General features: G+C 36.3%; 1 protein-coding gene across 2 annotated transcripts in view; it reads right to left on the bottom strand.

Annotated features, from left to right (window-relative positions):
* LOC148943659 (nudC domain-containing protein 1) overlaps nucleotides 1-19,526 on the bottom strand; it is a 188,495-nt gene that overhangs the window by 58,307 nt on the left and 110,662 nt on the right. For both annotated transcript variants that reach the window (XM_089100915.1, XM_089100916.1), the window contains exon 9: nucleotides 8,322-8,541. In XM_089100915.1, coding sequence (XP_088957041.1) covers nucleotides 8,322-8,541 — 220 coding nt within the window. The remainder of the gene's footprint in view (nucleotides 1-8,321; nucleotides 8,542-19,526) is intronic.

Below are 19,526 nucleotides of genomic sequence, written 5' to 3'. Positions count from 1 at the left end.
CGAGGGGCAAAGACGGGAAAAGAATAGACTTCGGGAAACCGGTTGACAAATTCCCTGTTCCAACAATGAAAAAAAATCACTATTTTATGATATTCCTCGAAAACTTGAGAAAATCTAGACATTTCGTTTTTGCAGAAGGCAGTAAATGTATTCTTTTAGGTCATGTGGCAGATATTCATCAGCCAAATTTTCTCAGTTCATAGTTCTTAGAGTTTGTTTCGTGTGCACAATCATCTTCTAAAAAAACCACTCAGTTTTTCAGGTCGGCAAGTTTATCCTCATTTATTATACATTCTCATTCAAATGTAATGAACAAAATTAATCAAAAGTGCCCCCCTATAAAAAATATGAAAAAAGGGGAAAAATACGTTCCTATGGGTTCTAGGCCCGTTGTCTCCTATAGGTTGGACATGTGTATGTAAGTCATAAATAGATACAAGGGGACAAGTGATAAGGAGATTCTAATCTAAAGGACAGGTCGGGTATTTTTCTGGGGTTTCTATCCTGACAAACTAGAGCCAGCTTCAGTCATTTCAATCCATTCCTTTTTAAATAATTTCTTTAAAAAAAAAAGATCTTTTTTTAATTCCATGGTCTAACCTTATGTTTCAAATGAATGGTATTCTATGCGCAAACACAGAAGCAAACTTAGAAGATAAAGCAAACACAGACCTGCGAAATTAATTTCCGACAATTAAACTCCAATATCAGACAAAAAATTACTGGTTCAGTATACAATTTCTTTGTTTTTTAAGAAAATCTCCCAAACATCAAGTGATCTTAACAGACATCAAACCATCAGATTCAGCATTTCAGAGAGCCCTATTGTAGAGGTTTCAAGCTCCTGTATAAAAAAATGTGAAATTTTGTAATTTTGCCGGAAACATTCCAGTGATCCTAGAATATCGAAAGAGGGTTCATGTTATCGGTAATAAAAAGTTCTACTGTCCTTTTTAAGTAGCCAAAAATATTATAGAGCAGCTATCCCCCCTCCCACGCCCCTTTTCTCGAAGTCGTCAAATCAAAACTATCAAAATTTTTAGATAGCCATTTTATTCAGCATAGTCGAAAGATCTAATAACTCAAAATTTTGAGATAGCGGTTTATATTCAGCATAGTCAAAGGATCTAATATCTATGTCTTTAAGGACTACTTGACCCCCCACGAACCCCAGAGGAAGGGCTGTAAGCTAGGTACTTTGCCCATTGCTCAGTAAATCTTTGTCTACTTCTTTTCTATATCCCTTTTATATTGGCTGATGTAACGGTTTACGTAATTTCTCAAAGATAGTCAATAAACGTCGGTATATGGTCTTTATTTAATAACGTGAGAATACACATACAGAGAAAATAAAGTAGCAGAAGAACAAACAACTAAGACGAAGGCGAAAGATGGACTGACTTTCAAAGTATACACTTGGCCCCAACTCACTAGAATCTGAAGCCCCAGCGATTGGCTGTTCGACCAGCCTGGGAACGAACCGTTTCTCACGACAAGCCAAATTTGGGAAATTTAACTTAAAACAAGGGGGAGAATCTGTAAAGTATTTGGAATATAAATTCGAGTATTTGGAATATAAATTCGAGAATGTTTTTCCGGGTGTCTCATTTCTTAGAGATTTGGCAATTTTATGTGTCAACGAGAGCGGTCCAGGGGGGAGCTTTTGGGTCTACAGCTACGATCACCCATGGAAAAAAACGCAACCGTGATCTTTCTCCTGGCAAAAAATACAAAATTCCACATTTTTTCGGATAGGAGCTTGAAACTTCTATAGTAGGGTTCTCTGGTAGGCTGAATCTGATGGTGTGATTTTCATTAAAGTTCTATGACTTTTAGGGGGTGTTTCCCCCTTTGTCGAAAATAAGGCAAATTTTCTATATATTTGAAATCAGCATAAAAATCTGATTCTTTTGATGCATCTATTGGTTTAAAAATTCCGTTTTTTAGAGTTTCGGTGAATATTGAGCCGCGTCACTCCTTACTTACAGTTCTTTACACCACGAACTGTTTGATTACCTCTCGATAACTCAAATAACTCGAATAACTGATAACTCTCGATAACTCAAACCTCGATAACCTGAAATCCTCTATATCTCGAATGATTTTTAATCCCCTCGGAAAAACCTGTCTACGTCGACGAAAAAAACCATGCTTAAGTTGAATTAACTTTGCGGTTATATCTACCTCTATAAGTCGAAGTGACTTGAAAATTTTCTTCTTTAACTCGAAATTCAGTAGATAAGGCGTTATGTAATATTCACTTTACGTGAACAACTCAAAGTTTACCACTGTATCTCGAAGTTTTTCAAGGGACCTCTGTTAGACGAAACCCCGGTATGCAGGCTGCACCGTGTAAACTTTGATATGTATTAATTTTGTTTAACATAAATTTGTATTAGATTTTCTTAATGTGCAAGTGTCTATGTCCTAGCAAACTAAATTTATTATTGACATTTGAAAGTAAAGTCTTGATATGTCAAGTCTATAATACACTGATAAAGTTATTCTTAACTTTGTAGTGGCTATAGGGAGTAAATCTAGCAATTTTGTATCTCTGTAACCCCAATTTTATGTAGAATGACCTCTATAACTCGAACTATGCATAAGTCGAACTATACATAACTTAAAGAAAAATCGTGGTCCCGTGAATTTCGAATTAGCGAGAGTCGACTGTAATCCCAAATTACGAGAAACTCTTTGACACAAAGTACCTATATGCTCTTTAAAAAAATTTCACATAAAAAAACAATCGAAAGATACTGGCCGGAGCTTTAGTGATGAATTAAAAAAAAACTCTTTAGGCATGGACATTTTTTATATTTTTGGCCAAATGTTTGGTCAGTTTACGTCCAATCTTCGTCAAAACCCAATTTACAGTTTGCCAATAGTGTCTTGACCTAGGCACTAGCACTAGTGTCTTGACCATACTTATATGGGCGTACTTGATTGATGTTTTACATTGTGCGTTTTTTCTAGTATAAACATAAAAGTTAGCACCCGCATCCACATATTCGTTCATGCCTCTTTCATTAAAAAACAAAACAAAAAAAAAACTCTAACAGCAAAAGCGTATTTTGACTTGGATACGACCCCTGTAGTTATTAGAACTTGTTTATATCTTACTTTTTTTTTAGATAAACAGCACGGTTTCCGACCAAGGTGAGATGAACAGCATGGCTTCCGACCAAATAGGTCATGTGCTGACTTGATCTTTAGTCTTAGAATACTTATTGAAGAATCAAATGAATGGCAGACTGAAATCATAATGGTGTTCATCGATTTCTTGAAGGTTTTCGACTCATTCCATAGAGATTCACTGTGGAAAGTATTGCGCTACTATGGCTTCCCTGATAAAGTTGTCAGAATTCTGATGGCGTTATGCGATGAACAAATGTGCGCTGTTCGAACTGATGATGGGGACGTGACTGAGTGGTAAAAAGTCAACTCAGGCGTTCGACAGGGGTGCATTCTGTCACCAGCACTGTTTGCAATGCTCATTGATTTTATCTGCGGACGTGCAACTTCATAGGTGGCATCCAGTTGAATGAAAATCGCACTTTATTTTATGCAGACTTCGCAGACAATATAACACTCCTTTCTCACTTAAGAAAGGAGTTTCACTATAACATAAACGAGCTCTCGAAAGTAGGTGAACGAATAGGTTTGCCAATAAGCACGCAAAAGACGAAAATCATGCGCATTAATGTGAATAAACTATCAGCTGAGCCACTGACAGTTAAAGCAAAGTAAATTGAAGAGTTAGACATGTTTAGGTATCTTGGGAGTCTAGTGAGCACCGATTGAAGCCCCGAGCATGAAGTTGCCACACGTATCGCGTGCGCAGGAAGCGCCTTTGATAAGTTAAGAAACGTTTGGAGAAGTACCACTTTCTCTTTGAAGCTGAAACTGAGGCTCTTTAATAGTAATGTCCTATCAGTACTAGTGTATGGTTCTGAAAGTTAGAAAACAGCTAGAAAAAAGAATCCAAAGTTTTGAAAATAATTGTCTTCGACCGATTCTCGGAATCAACTGGACGGACAAAACTACCAACTCATTCATTACAGAGAAGATTAAACAACCCCTCGTTACTGATAGTCATAAGCAGTCAATGGCGATATTGGGGACACGTGGTTAGAATGGGCAGCAATCGTCTGCCTTATCATGTGTGGTGTTGGATTCCTCCAGTTCGATGACACGGACGACAGAAGGCTAAACCTGGACGATGCCTAGAAAAATACGCAGCGCTCTCAAGAACAACCCTTCATTAACTTTGGCCGAAGACACTGGAGAGGTCATCGTGGAGAGGCATCGTTGCCGCCTAATACGCTGACCGGCGTCGGAAGTCCTAAATCTAACTCTCCCCCCCCCGCATGCCTTTTTTCCCAAATGCAACCGGGAAGAATTTTGGGATAGCCATTTCGTTAAAAATAGCTAAAAAATCATAATAACACAAACTCCGGTGTCGACAAAACCCCCCAGGGCCCGGGATAGGCATTGTAAGTTATGCCCTGGGGAAATATATGGTTCTTATGGAACAGATGCTCGTATAAACTTCAAAGAGGGCTCACTTGATTGGAAATTCAAAGTTCTAGTTCACTTTTTAAGAGTCAAAAGAGGTCGGAGGGTAACTAGCCTCCCCCCCCCTCCGCTCTTTTTTCCTCAAACCCATTCAACAAGAACTCCAAGATAGCCATTTTTTTTAAAAACAGTTCAACGATCACATAACAAAAACTCCGGGGTCGACAAAACCCCCGAGGGCAGGTATTGTAAGCTATTCTCTGGGGGAATATATGGTACTTATGGAAGGGATACTCGTAAAAACTTAATAGATGGCTCATTTGATTGGAAATTGAAAGTTCTAGTTCACTTCTTAAGAGTCAAGAGATCGGAGGGCAACTACCCCCTCCCCCCCGTCCATGGGGTAGGCGTTGTAAGTGTTGTCCTAAGAGTGTATATGGTTCTTATGAAAAGGATGCTCATATAAACTTCAGAAAGGGCTCATTTGATTGGAAATTGAAAGTTCCAGTTCACTTTTTAAGAGTTAAGAGATCGGAGGGCCACTGCCCCCCCCCCCACCAAGCCTTTTTCTCCAAGCCCATCTGCTGCAAATTTTTAGACAGTCATTTCTTTAAATAGTTCAAAAATTAGATAACAAAAACTTTGGTTTTGGTTTTCGTTAACACAACCACCAGGGCCCGGGGGGTGGGCGTTGTAAGTGTTGTCCTGGGGGCGTATATGGTTTTTACGAAAGGAATGCTCGTAAAAACTTCAGAAAGGGCTCTTTTGATTTGGAAATTTAAAGTTCTAGTACACTGCTTAAGAGTAAAAAAGATATCCAAGGCCAACTAGCCTCCCCCACACACTCTGTTTTCCCCAAACACATCCAATAAAATTTTTTATTGGATTCCTGTGTCGATAAAAACCCCCAGAGCCCAAGGGCAGGCGTTGCAAGTTATACCCTGGTGGCATATATGGTCATTATGGAAAGGATTTTCGTATAGACTTCAGAGAGGGCTCATTTGATTGGAATTTGAAAGAACTAGTTAACTTTAAAGAGTCAAAAGAGATCGGAGGGCAACCCCCTCCCCCTTCCACACCCCTTTTTCCTCAAACCCATCCAATAAGATCATGGAGATGACCATTTTTTTTATTTTTCAAATATCATATAACAAAAGCTCCGGAGTTTATACAACCCCGTAAGCGCTGTAAGTTATGCCCTGGGGGCACATATGGTTCTTATGAAAGAGATGCTCGTATAAACTTCAGGAAGGGCTCATTTGATTGGCAATTGAAAGTTCAAGTTCACTTTTTAAGAGTCAAAAGAGATCCGAGGGCAACTAGCCCGCCCCACACGACTTTTTTCCAAACCCATCCGATGAAATTTTGATATTTAGTTAAAAATAGTTTAAAGGTCAGATAAAAAAAAAACTCTGCAATTGATACAACTCCCCAAGCCCCGGGGGCAGGCGTTCTAATTTATGCCCTGAGGGCATGTATGATTCCTATGAAAGGGATGCTCGTATAAACTTCATAGAGGGCTCAGTTGATTTGAAATTGAAAGTTCTAGTTCGCTTTTTAAGAGTCAAGAGATCGGAGGGCAACTAACCCCCCCCCCACGCCCTTATTTCCCCAGACCCATCTGCTACAATTTTGAGATAGCCATTTTTTTTAAATAGTTCAAAATTTAGATAACAAAAACTCCGGTGTCAACACAACCCCCAGGGTGCAAGGGGTAGGCGTTGTAAGTGTTGTCCTGGGGGCGTATATGGTTCTTATGAAAGGGATGCTCGTATAAACTTCAGAGAGGGCTCATTTGATTGGAAATAAAAAGTTATATTTCACTTTTTAAGAGTCAAAAGCTATCCAAGGGCAATTAGCCCCCCCCCCTACATACACACACAGCCTTTTTCCCCAAACCCATCCAATAAAAATATGGAGATAGTCATTTCGTTAAAAATAGTTCAATAGTCACATAAGAAATACTCCTGTGTCGATGCAGCTCCCCAGGGCCCGGGGGCAGGCGTTGCAATGGAATGGATGCTCGTATAAACTTCGGAGAGGGCTCATTTGATTGGAAATTGAAAGTTTGTGTTCACTTTTTTAGAGTCAAAAGAGATCGGAGGGCAACTAGCCCCCCCCCCCTCCACGCCCTATTTTACTCAAACCCATCCAATAAGAACATTGAGAGAGCTATTTTTTTCAAAATGGTTCAAAGATCATATAACCAAAACTCCGGGGTCGACACAATCCTTTAGGGCCCGAGGTAGGTGTCGTAAGTTATGCCTGTGGGGCTTATATAGCTGTTATGGAAGGCATGCTCGTATAACTTCAGAGAGGATTCATTTGATTGGAAATTGAAAGTTCTAGTTCAGCTTTTAAGAGTCGAAAGAGATCAGAGGGCAAATATTCCCCCCCCCCCCATCTTTCCCCCAAATGCATCCGATGAAAATTTTGAGATAGCCATTTTGTTAAAAATAATTCAAAGGTTAGATAAATAAACTCCGGTGTCGAAACAACATCCCAGGGCCCAAGGGCAGGCGTTGCAACATTATGCTCTAGAGGCATATATGGTTCTTAGGGAAGGGATGCTCGTATAAACTTCAGAGAGCACTCATTTGAATGGAAATTGAAAATTCTAGTTCAAATTTTAAGAGTCAAAAGAGATCGGAGGGTCACTAGCCACCCCCCTAGCCGTACAAGGTTCTTATGAAAGGGATGCTCGTATAAACTTCAAAGAAGGCTGATTTGATTAGAAATTAAAACTTCTAGTTCACTTTCTCAAAGTCAAAAGAGATCGGAGGGCAATTAGCCCCTCCCCCTCCAGGCCTTTATCTTCCCCAAATCCATCCGATAAAAATTTTGAGGTGACCATTTTGTTGAAAATAATTCAAAAATCAGATATTAAAACTCCGGGGTCGACACAGCCCCCAAGCGCTCGGGGACAGGCGTTGTAAGTTATGCCCTGGGGGCATATATGGTTCTTAAAGAAGGGGTGCTCGTATAAACCTCAAAGAGGGCTCATTTGATTGAAAATGGAGTTCTATTTACTTTTAAAGAGTCAGAAGAGATCAAAGGTTAATTAGAACCCTCCCCCCCACCGCGCCCTTTTTTCCCAAACCATCCTATAAAATTTTGAGATAGCCATTTTCTTAAAAAAAAAGTTGAAACATCACATAATAAGTTTTGATACTTTGATGAACATTTGATTTAAAAAAAAGTTTGAACTTGACATAAGGAACTCTTTAAAACTTGAAACTTTTTGAAATCAAAAACGAACAAAAATTAATTACAAAAACTTTCAGAAAAAGAAGTTTTTCAAAGAAAAATAAAGGCCATTTTAAAATTAAGATCAGCAGATAAAAATACCTGTTAAAATTCAAACTCAAAACGACCATAAATTACTATTAAAGAATAAATGAAACCCAAAACGAACAGAAATTAAATAAACAATCATAGCTAAAAAAAAACAACAAGTAATAATATAAATGAATAACTAAATCTTAAAGCGAGTAATGCTTCAATTTCATATGTAAATCAAGCTAAAAGAAAAAAAAAATATTTTGCTATTGAATTATATAGATTACTTCCCAGCCTTACCTCGATTGCCCTGAATACTGTAATTGAGATAAAATGTACAATAGTAGCAAAATCAAGACTACAAGATATATTCAACCACAAAATACAATCTTCATTTTGTTTCTTATTTGGATCTTCGAAGGATATATTTATTTTTGTCCTCCTGTAAAAACACAAACAAGCAAGTACGCCCTTTAGATTTCGGTCACCACAAGCACTCTGGGCCTAGATAGCGATAATCTTACCTTCAGGACAAACAGTAAACTTTCTCTGTTCCTTTGAAGCTTGCACGTAGCCTAAGGCTGGGAACGTTGCAACATGTTCTATTTTCCAGGTATTAGTCGTCTGGTCCACATCTTCGGGTTGCCAAACAATCCCATCCACATCATAACGGAGACAAACAGCTGGTGGCATATCAGGTCGAATCTGATTCCAAAAAAGGATCTGATAGCTTCCCACACTTGCCTGTAATTTAAAAGAAAGGAGTAGGCATCAGACATTTTTGTGTATTCTTTTTTTTTTTTACTTGTGTCAGTTCAAAAAAGTAACTAAGAAACCACTATATTTGGTACTACATGACTTTAGATATTCAGTAAAAACAGTACAAATAGAAAGGTGCTTCTTCTATATGGGCTCACATCGTCAAAGTGTAGTTTTGTTTATTTATATTCATATAAGCCCTGCAGTGTCAATTAATGTAGTTTCAGAGACTCCTATCTCACAATTAATGTAGTTTGAGGGACTAATTTTCGCATTCCAATTACTCAAACTTGGCTCTTCTATGTCAATCAATGTAGTCTGAGCGATGTAAATATGTCTCCTCTTTGATTTGTCCTAATACAAAGCCTAATATTTTTTCCATGCAACCTGCTAGGCTCCACAATTTAACTAATTATTTAAACTATTAGCAATGCAATGTCGAACGATGCAGTCTGGGAATCTCCAAAGAGGGGCATCGTTTGGGGGGGAGGGGTAGTCCCCACAATAATTTGGGGGAAAATATTATACAGCCCAATCCCCTTGACTATCCGGGTATGAACCACTCTTGCCCCCCAATAAAGAGGCTGGAGATTCACCCCTGTCTCCAAACGTCTCTTTTTCGACTCGTCTTGATTCAAAACTCAAAAAGCATTTTGTCTCCAACATAACCATCTAAGTTTCAAGCTAAGACTGTTCTAAGTTTGCTAAAAAAAAAACTTGGCCCTGCTCTGTCAATCGACGCAGTCTGGGGACAGGACAATGTGATTATTATTGGTGCACAGAAAAATAAATAAATAAACAAAAAAAATCAGATAGTTCACAAAATCAAATTTATTCAAGAATCTGCTAGACCGCAAAAATCAAGTGAGCGAGTTTTCGAGGCCTCTCTTGGGCTTAGTTTCATCAGCCATTATCCCATTCATTAGGGAGTTTTTCCCTTTTTCATTTTCCCTCTTCTTTTATTGTTGTATTAACCAACTCATATTTTATCTATTACAAACACATTTATAAAATTCATATTTTAAAGTTTTCCACGTGCGTATTTAATACCAAGAAGTCTTATTGCCCGGAGTTGGATTTTCAGCTCACCATTTCTTGACGCAAGGTACAAAAAGATCCCCGCAAAAGTTGATCTGAAAAACTCCACAAAGAGCATTTACACGCAACAATTATCCGATTGGCACAGCTTTCGTTCAATTTCCAAAGGCTCATTCATGGATTTTGGAGGGATATTAACTAGGGAAAACAATCATATAACCGTTATGCAATATAAAGTATATATTTTATACGTTGGAACTGACAATATTAATCCCACCCTAGTAAAACATTTGACCAGTATCGTCAATCAGGGGGGGGGGGTGAGTACGGAGAGGGGGCAGGGAGGTATTTGTTAACTATAAAAACCAATATTTACACCCATTATGCAATATAAAGTATATATTTCATACGTTGCAACTGACTTTATTAATCCCACCCTATTAAAACCTTTGACCTTTAGCGTCAATCGGAGAGGGTAAGGACAGAGGGGGGAGAGAGAGAGAGGTGTTATTTGTTCCCCAAAGATTTTTGCCCCCCCCCATATTATGAAAATCCCCTTTTTTGGTATTTTCATTGAAATGACTTTTTTTTGGTATTTTCATTGACCACATCGTAAAAATAACAAATTTCTCCCCCCCCCTAAATTTAGAAAATAAATTTTTGCTCCCCCCACTTATTTTTGGGAACTGACCCCACTGATTTGATCCCTCTTAAAGATGGGACCTATGAGTGTCTATAAATCTGGCGAATCAGCAACAAAAAACACAGAGTATCTATTTTTAAATGTAGCCCAGGTGGTATGCTTTGATTGAAAGGCTGACATCTAACCTAACTTGGTTTCAAAAAAGAAAGATGTGCCTTCTAATTTCGATCTCCTAAGACCGAAATATACTTCTTCATGAACAATTTGAAAAGTTTGGTTGTTATTGGTTATTAACAACTCACAAACATATAATCTTATCAAGCAAATTGAGTACTACGTAGATATGAAAAAAAAATCATATTTGTTAAGAAAGTTGTTTGTTTGAAAAAACAGTAGGGTGCAAAACAAGGTAACCAAACTTCACTTGTAGAAAAATAGGTAACATAAAATATCGAATAAGCTGCATCATTTGTTAAAGAACAAGGCTGCAAATGATCAGTCTAAGACTGGGCGTGCCACTTAGAGCCCAAATCGACTCACTCAATAACTTCAAGCTTTAGCTTCAAAGCAGTTGATTTTGTCTTAACTTTTTATATTCAAATAGAATTTACAAAAAAAGGACAAGGCTTACTATCATAAAATGACAAGTAATGAGTTTATCGGTTAATATTGAACAATTGATTAAGAAACCAAACCAAGTAACTCCGCTGTGAAATTTACCTAACTATATTCACTGTACTCAAAAATAAGCACATAAAAAGGACAAAACACCTCCCTTCTCTGTATTCTTTCCCTAATTTTACTCTTTTTTTTCGATTGTCTTGAAACTTCCAAGGATCCTTACCTGGGCTAAGGGGACTACAAATTTTGGTGTGATACCTCAAATGGTTCTCTGGCCTATAGCTGGGGGTGGTGCCCTACACTTACTTATGGTAATTTTTTGTTTGTTTTACGTTTTATCTGATCATCCATTTTAATTTCTATTCGCTTTGGGATTCATTCATTTATATATAGCAGTATTTGTTATATCTATGCATGTTATAATTATTTTCATTTTATTTTCATTTCGATTTTGGTTTAATTCATTCGTTGATAGTAATTTCTGTTCGTTTTAAGTTTGAATTGTTATAAGACTTTATTTTTGCTCATTTAAGGTTTTTAATATGGCCACTTACTTTTCTTTGAGGAACCTTTCTTAGACTTTTTTCTTAATTAATATTCAAACGATAGCAAATAAAAGAAAAATCTTAGCCCACCCCCGCTAAATCATTGGTACAACATCATTTCAATTAAGAATACCTGTTCCATTTCTTTTTTATTCACTGTTGCTAAACGAATAAATCAGCTTCGCTTTATAAAAAGCTCTAATGTAAATATTTATAAAATACTCAAAATTAGCTGTAGTTTTGGAATATACCAGCGCAAAGCATATGAGAAACTGATAAGATAAGAAACTCGCCTTCGTGCTGTCAAGCACATGCTTTATCACGAATGGTCTCACAGTTGTTACAAACGTTCACTCTGCACGTGAATCAGGTTACTTCCTCAATTACCCATACCTTTTGGATAAACTGAGCTTATACCTCATGGATCAAGCTAAACCAAAGGGGGAAAAGGAATTACTTCCCTATGATTCCGTGGTAAAAAGTGTGCTTTAATTTCGTTGGTTTACGTTTGCGACGTATTTCTGACAGCAACCAAGGAAATGTAATTTCTGGAGTGACATATAACCCCACCTTTTTAAAACCTGATTCTCTTGTGTGAACTAGCAAATTTTAAGCAAGTAAAGAGGACGAGGACTTAAATTCCTTCTATGTGGTTCATCTTCATACAATTTTTTTCCAATAGACAGCACGAAAATTTTTTGTGTCACAAGCCTTTTTTACTAGTAGTTCCTCTGTTTCTCTTTCTTTAAAATTGAACATGGGTTGCACCACGGTCTTCTAAAATGTAGGTTGTGTTGAAAATTAGTTAGGTGGACTCACAGTAACTAAATTTCGGTCCATCTGCTATGAAATAACAAACGGTTTCACAGACCTTATCAATCAGTACTGCAGGACTGATACCTTTACAAGGTTAGTTTGGACCATCAACAATACACATAAATTGCTTTGATTTCGGTGGCTAATGTATTCTCAGTATAACATATCCCACAGCGTTAATCGTCCCCACTTGGTATATTAAATTGCCTTTTGTGATTACCGAAAATTAAAGCTAGCCTCAATCGTGTTTACTTTTCAATACAAAGAAAGCTAAATATTGAAAATAATGTCTTGCATAAAATCAACTTCTCCAGATTTAAGACTATAAATAGTTTCAATCGTTGCGACCCCCCCCCCACCCCCCAATTTAAGACTAGACAGTGTCAATGGTTTTTAATCCAAAATAAATGCCCAAAGAAAAATAAACTATTCAAATAAATAATATGTTTTATAATGAGGGGGGGGGGGGTATGCTATCTCTAAAATAACTATTGTGAAACCATCGATCAGTTTCGCGTGGTCATCCCAACATATCTAGAGCTATTTTGGAAAAAGAGGACTTTTCTAGACTGAAAACAATATCAATCGTTTTTACTCCTCAATAGCTGGACAAGAAAAAGCTTTTAAAAAAGCACTTTGATTTTGAGCTGCCATGTTATTCTCAAGATAACAAATCTGGAAGCATCAATCATACTTACTTAGTCTGCAGGACAAGGTACATCGAAATTTCTTGGATAAAGAGGAGTTGGGAGATCAAGATAGAGAAAAACCCGTCTATACTCCAGCTTTTGAAAAACTTTTCCTACTTTTCGAAAAATGGTAGTTTTTTCCAAGCCAGCCCCCTCCCCCTCAGATACTCAACATATCTTTTGATCTTCCAATCGGTTTGCCTCTTTTGTTAGAATTAAGTAAAGATTTGGAATATTTGGGATGATGAGTTGAGTCACCATAGCTAAATCCTATTAAGGAGAGGTGGTCATTTGAGCATAGGGCGCAAAAGAAGCTTAAATATACAAATTATCGGTACATTTCATTTATTTTGTTAACATCGCAATAGCAGCAGTCACTTTCAAACGGTTCATGGCAACAAAACGTAAGCCAGGAGCCCAAGTAAGTCAAATAATAATAATAATAATAATATATATATATATATATATATATATATATATATATATATATATATATATATATATATAGTATATATATATATATATATATATATATATATATGTGTGTGTGTGTACATGTATATATATATCATAGTCACGTGTTTATTGTTGTTTTTTTCGTAGGTTCTCCATGGTTATGGTTATTACCAATGGTCCCCAGATATCGGGGGGAGGAGAGAAATTACTCGAAATGATGCAAAAACAACAGTTTTGGCCCGCACTGGATCAAAAAGCAAACGAGTGAAAATTATCAGATGGCCAGTCGATCTAGAATTATTGAAAAGCAATGCATTCAATCTCCTAGTTTCGGAGGTCACAATCCCGAGCTTTGGCAACTTGTTCGTGAAGCTAAACGCACACTAGATAAAATAATCTGGTACTTAGATAAATACTTTAAAGCTTGATTTAATTGAATTTATTAATTTGAATTTAATCATGGAATTTACTTACAATGTTGTATAAAAAAGAGTAAACGATATGGCACTAAAACGATATGGATCTATAGTCCAATCCAGCGGTGCTAATCTCCGTTTCATGATCCTCAAGCCAGGAAGTATAATGGGGGTTGGGGACCAGCCATCCTGTGCTTTTCCCTTTTATTTTTTCCAGACTTCTCCAAGTACTCGTTTAGAGCTGGGTCTGACTGACCCTACAGAGTCATGCCAATAACCCCCATTTCAGACACAATAATCAGCGACACCAGGACTCGAACCCCTCCCTAACGGACACAGATTACAAGCCCAGCGCGCTAACCAATCTTCATGGTTGTCTGAGTGATATCTACCTGTACCTCAGCTATTGGGGAGAAGGACATCTGAATTTTTCTGTGAGTAAGAGGGTAGACGGACTGCTTTGAATCCTTCAAAAGTACATTTTAGGTCCAAATCTTTAAAATTTTATAGAGCGTTAGATACATACAGAAGGAAAGGAAACGGGGGATTCCCACCTAATCCCCCTCCAGTGTGAGAAATATTTTTTGAATAAGCTCGTTATATGGGTGCTGCGTGGTAAGTGGTAACAGGTCTCCTCTTATCTGGAATTTAATTAAGAATTATTCTGAGCTGAGCACTAGTTATTCGGGAAGAGGGTCAGCAAATTTTTTATGAAAGGGCAAAGGGAGTGTCAGAGGCCTCAGAAATGAATTTCATTCCAAAATATTTTAATTTTTACTGAGCGTAGATGAATATAAAAAAAGGAGAGCATAATTTCAACCCTCGGTTTCCCTTCATCCTGAGGAACATTTTTCAAACAAGCATGTAATAAGGGTATTGCCTGGTGACAGCTCCCTCTTGTTACAGAAATATTTTAGGTGTAACATCAAGATTACATTCATATGCTTACCTGCAAACAAGTGGGAGGGGTGGGATATTCCCTATAAGAAAAATTTACACAACTCCCCTCAAAAACTGTAAAGATAATGTCACGAATATTCGTTTTCAATATTCCACTTTCCCCTTATGGTGCGCTTTTTCAGTGATGATCAAAGGATTGTAGTGTGAACATTAAACTTGAGAAAAAAAACAAGAATGAAGATTCTTTGATTGTGGGTAGCTAAGTTTTTCCCATGATAATACATCCATGGGTGTATGTAGCTTCTTCTCTAGCAGGGGGCAGCAGATTCTGTGATGAAGGGCGGGGGGCGGAAGTTATATTGGCAGTTCAAAAAACCTTACATTGTCAGCCAGTTCTGTCATACCTATGAAATCGTTATTAATAAGTAATCACCAAAAATCCTAAATCATCAATAAGGTTCTGCATTAATCAGTTTTCTTGGATTATAGCTAAAATTTTTTAAGACATTATAGATAATTGCTTCTTGTTTGACTTTTATTCTGTCATTCCAGCTGTTTATTTCCAGCTTTTTCAACCATCTACCTTTCATCAACTGCTTTTTTAGCCATCTACCTTATTTCAACTGCTTTTTCAACCATCTGCTTTTTCAGCCATTTCTAGTGTAAATTTGAAGTTCTAGGGGGGAGGGTAGAAGCTCCCCTCTGCCTCCCCCCCTTCCGTACGCCCATGAATACATATACAAGTATTAATTACCTCACCTTGTCTAGCATGAGATACATTGAATTGTCTTGGATAAAGTCAACTTCTTCAGATTTCAAATAGCAGACAAGCTCAATCGTTATACTTCAATAGTCCAACAGGAAAAATATTTTCTACACAAATAAAAACTTATCATTTCATGCTAGACCGGAAACCCTAAGAGAATCAAAATCCCTTTCGATTTGGAAAGCTAGGCAGTCAGGACAAATCAGGGGAACCAACTTGCATTGACAATCATACTTTATGAAAATGTCACAGAGAACACCAGGAAGGACGAAAGTTGGAGGAGTACATTAATATACTAGAGTGCAATATCGAAAAGACTGAAAAAATAAATAATAAAAAGATACAAAAGCAGATTCTCTTATTTGTCATGGATAACATAATAATGAAGAATTTCTTTAATTTGCAAGTATCAGAACCAGAACTTAATGTATTTTATTTTAATTTTGGTATGGTATCTATTTTCAAACCTCTTCAAGTGCTGAATAATAACGTGCTGTTTAATGTCGCTCAACAATTGATCATAATTTTAGTCATCAGAATTCGGGACATAATGTTAATGAAATTTATCAACTGCTTTTTTAGTCATCTACCTTTTTCAACTGATTTTTCGGGGGTTTTTGGGGGGGGGATAACAAATAAAAAAAAATCTTCTTAAACTGTTTTAAAAATTGGGTCTGCTATCGTTGTTTTTTCTCCGTTATTCCCTAAAAATATGTAAAAACCATATATTATTCTTGTATTCTCATAAATTCCTAGAATAAGGAAATACCAAAGATGAACACGGATTTGTTAGACCACATCATCCAAGGAAGATCGGAAGGAAATCATAAAAGTTTTCGAAAGATATATTACTCTAACTGGGACCGAGAGAATAATGAGATTGATAAACTTTAGAAAAACTCTGTGATTCTTTAATAAAAGGAAGCCATCTATGCCAATAAAGTAAAAAGGTGATATTTAAATTATAAAATGCACAAAGCCAAAATTGTACAAAAATAATCTTACAAGACCAATAAAACAAAATATCATTAAAAAGAAAGTGTTATGGAAAAGACAAAGAAGAATAAAAGTGAAATATGTAAACTGAAATTTTAACTTGATGTTAAGTCCTAAGAATTTATATAAAATGTGACTGTCAAGATTACAAAAGAAATCCTAATAAGACAAATAATACATCTTTAGTCGATCTCTTGAAAAAAACTGTTTATTGCTTTAATAAATCAAATGATTGATAGCAGTAAAATAGATGATAATCATAAATGCACAATGTAAACATTTCAGCCAAACAAAACCCAACGAAACGGCAAAAACACAATCTCACATAACAAAAAGATGGTAAACACGTAGAAGTATGAAGTAAAACGTCAAAGAGATACATTGTAACATTAGACCACATCGTCTGATAAGTAATTAAAGAAAATTCTAAAAAGCTGACAGAAATAAAAATTAAAAGAAGTGAGATAAAGAGTAGTACAAGACAGACAATCTATTCTTAGATGATCTAACAAAAAAATCAGAAAAATTGTAAAATTGAATATCTGACATCCTAAAAAATATTCCTCACAGTCAGAAATTTAGGGAATAACCCAAATTTAGGAAAAAATCTTAAGAAAAATATCACTGGAATGAGAACAGCAAACCTATCCCCCAATTCAACCAAAAATCTCACCACAATTTGCTAATGATTTTTACGAACTATATTTATTATGTTTCATTTTTAGGTAAGAGTTAAAGCTAGAGTATCGCATATAGTCCAATGTACCTTCAATATTTTTACTTTTTTTCCAGAGACTTAGCATGGAAGGAGTGGCCATAGAAACTCGGAAGGCAGCTCGTTCGATTGGAAATTGGCGGGTGCGATAACTATACTTTGAAAGAATGCTGTTTAGGGGGTTCGAATCGTACCTTTTTTTTATTTACCATTTAACTACTGTGTTATATCGAAATTTTTCTTTTTCATGTTTTGAAGTGTTCATTGATATAAACAAATCCTCATATTTGCTGTAAGCTAAAAAGTGACTATATAATTCCTGTATCAACAGTGAAGAACCAATATATCTAATACCTTGTGACAGCACAGTGGATACGGTCGTGCGTCTTGATTAAAGATTCTCTGGTTCAGTTCCGCGTGTAGCAAGAAATCTAGGTTGTATATTTATGGTCAGATTTAGAATGTCGTAAATATAAAAATATTTTTTTTCTTAATTCTTTGTTAACAGGGCAAAACTGCATCAAACAAAATGTTCACGGGCACAGGCTTCCTAAAATTTGGGCCACAAAATTCGTAAGAGCTGTTTTTGATTGACCCCAAACTTAAATCCTTAAGCCAAGGGGACCCCAATACCTTAACCCAGAAAAAAATTGGTTTCCCCGAAAACAGATTCCGACAAAGGAGCAAATTTTCTTCCGAAAAGCTTGATACCTATAGTCCTTGGTTTTAGAGTCATAGCCCTAATGTACAAAGACAAAACAGGACAAAACATTGGGCACTAAAAGGGGGCCATAAAGGAGCTAAGAACAAGTTTTTTTTTCTGACCAACTTGAAGCTAAAAACCGTAAGTCCTTGGATCAAGGGGCCTAATATTTAAATAATAACTTTGGCTTATAATGGGACCTAAGCACTTCTCCTTTCGGCTTAAAACCTATGTCCATAAGTCCATGGGTCGTGGTAATAGAAAAAATATTGTTTCCCCGAAAAAGTGATAAAAAAAAAACTATTTTCCCCCTAGTGCTCTGAAACTTAGACATGCAAGCTCCTGGGACAAGAAGACCCTCAAGCACAAAAGTAGTTAGGTTGGGGGCACGGCCTCCCTAAAACTGAGTTAAATTTATTTTATGGGAAAAGTAATAGTAATAATTTATTAATACTTACTATTTACCAAAGGAGCTGGTTTTATCAAACTCATTACTTTTGAAAGATACACAATATCATTTATTTAAAAGGAGGTTTACTCTCTGAAATATGGCCTAAGGCCTAAGCCTAGTTAAATGGTAGTGGGTTAGGTTAATAGAAAATGAAGCGTAACATTGATTAAGTATATTTTTAGATATTACAATTATGATATAAAACACAACAAAATACTTAGTGTAAAATCAGAAAATACATTTTATTTCTTTCTGTTTTTTTTTCTTTGAAAATTCAATGTTACTTTTAGGAATGAAGAAGGATACAAAGACTCTAATTGAAATACTGTATTTTTCTTTGCTTTAAAATACCAATTTTTTTTATCTCTTTTTCTTTTTTTCTCCGAAGTGCAAGTGTATTTTTGGTATGTGATTTATATGCCACAATTCGTAGATATAAGGATATTATGGGGTAAATGAGTTCTTTTTTTTCAATATGGTCATGTGAAGTTAGATATATTACTGAAGGTTATGAATATGGTTTTTGAAAAAAAGAAGTACCTAGCAATTATAGGAAACGTTTAACTAAATCCCTCTATAAGAAAGGTAATAAGAGTGAGTGTAGTAATTATAGAGGTCTTAGCCTGGTTACTGTAGAAAACCAATTACTTTGATGATGATACATTTTAGGATTAGAGAAACTTTATATAAAGTTTTAAGAGATGAACAGTGTGGTTTTAGGATGAGGAGAGGATGGGCTGAACAAATTTTCACTCTTAGACGAATATTTGATAAGTGCCTGTGTCATCCAACCCCTTTAGTCCTTAGCTTTATAGATTATAAGCAAGCGTTTGACTCAGCCGATAGAAGAGCTTGGGCAAAGGTCCTATCCTTATGTGGTATACCAGATAAATACATTACAGTGAATAGTGCTATGTGCGAGAATAACATCGCTGCAACTAGTGTTGGAAATGACGTTAGTAGCTGGTTTCGTACTAAATCAGAAGTTAGGCATGTTTGCGTTTTATGCCCATTTATATGGAACGTTTTGATGGACTTTGTCCTAAGGAACACGGCAAAGGCTTTGCGACAGCATGGAATTCAATGGAAAAGTAAAAATACCCTAGAATTAGATTATGCTGATGATTTGAGCGTCCTATATGAAAATATTATCAAAATAAACGATTTTAAGGGGGTTTGGAGAGCTCAGGTGCAAGAATAGGCTAGAAAGATAAT

The sequence above is a fragment of the Artemia sp. Qi Xiang Cuo genome, chromosome 15 (genome assembly GCF_049724085.1).
Source record: "Artemia sp. Qi Xiang Cuo chromosome 15, ASM4972408v1, whole genome shotgun sequence".
Lineage (NCBI taxonomy): Eukaryota > Metazoa > Arthropoda > Branchiopoda > Anostraca > Artemiidae > Artemia > Artemia sp. Qi Xiang Cuo.
The sequence above is the reverse complement of the archived record's forward strand: the minus strand, read 5'-3'. Positions and strand labels throughout refer to the sequence as shown.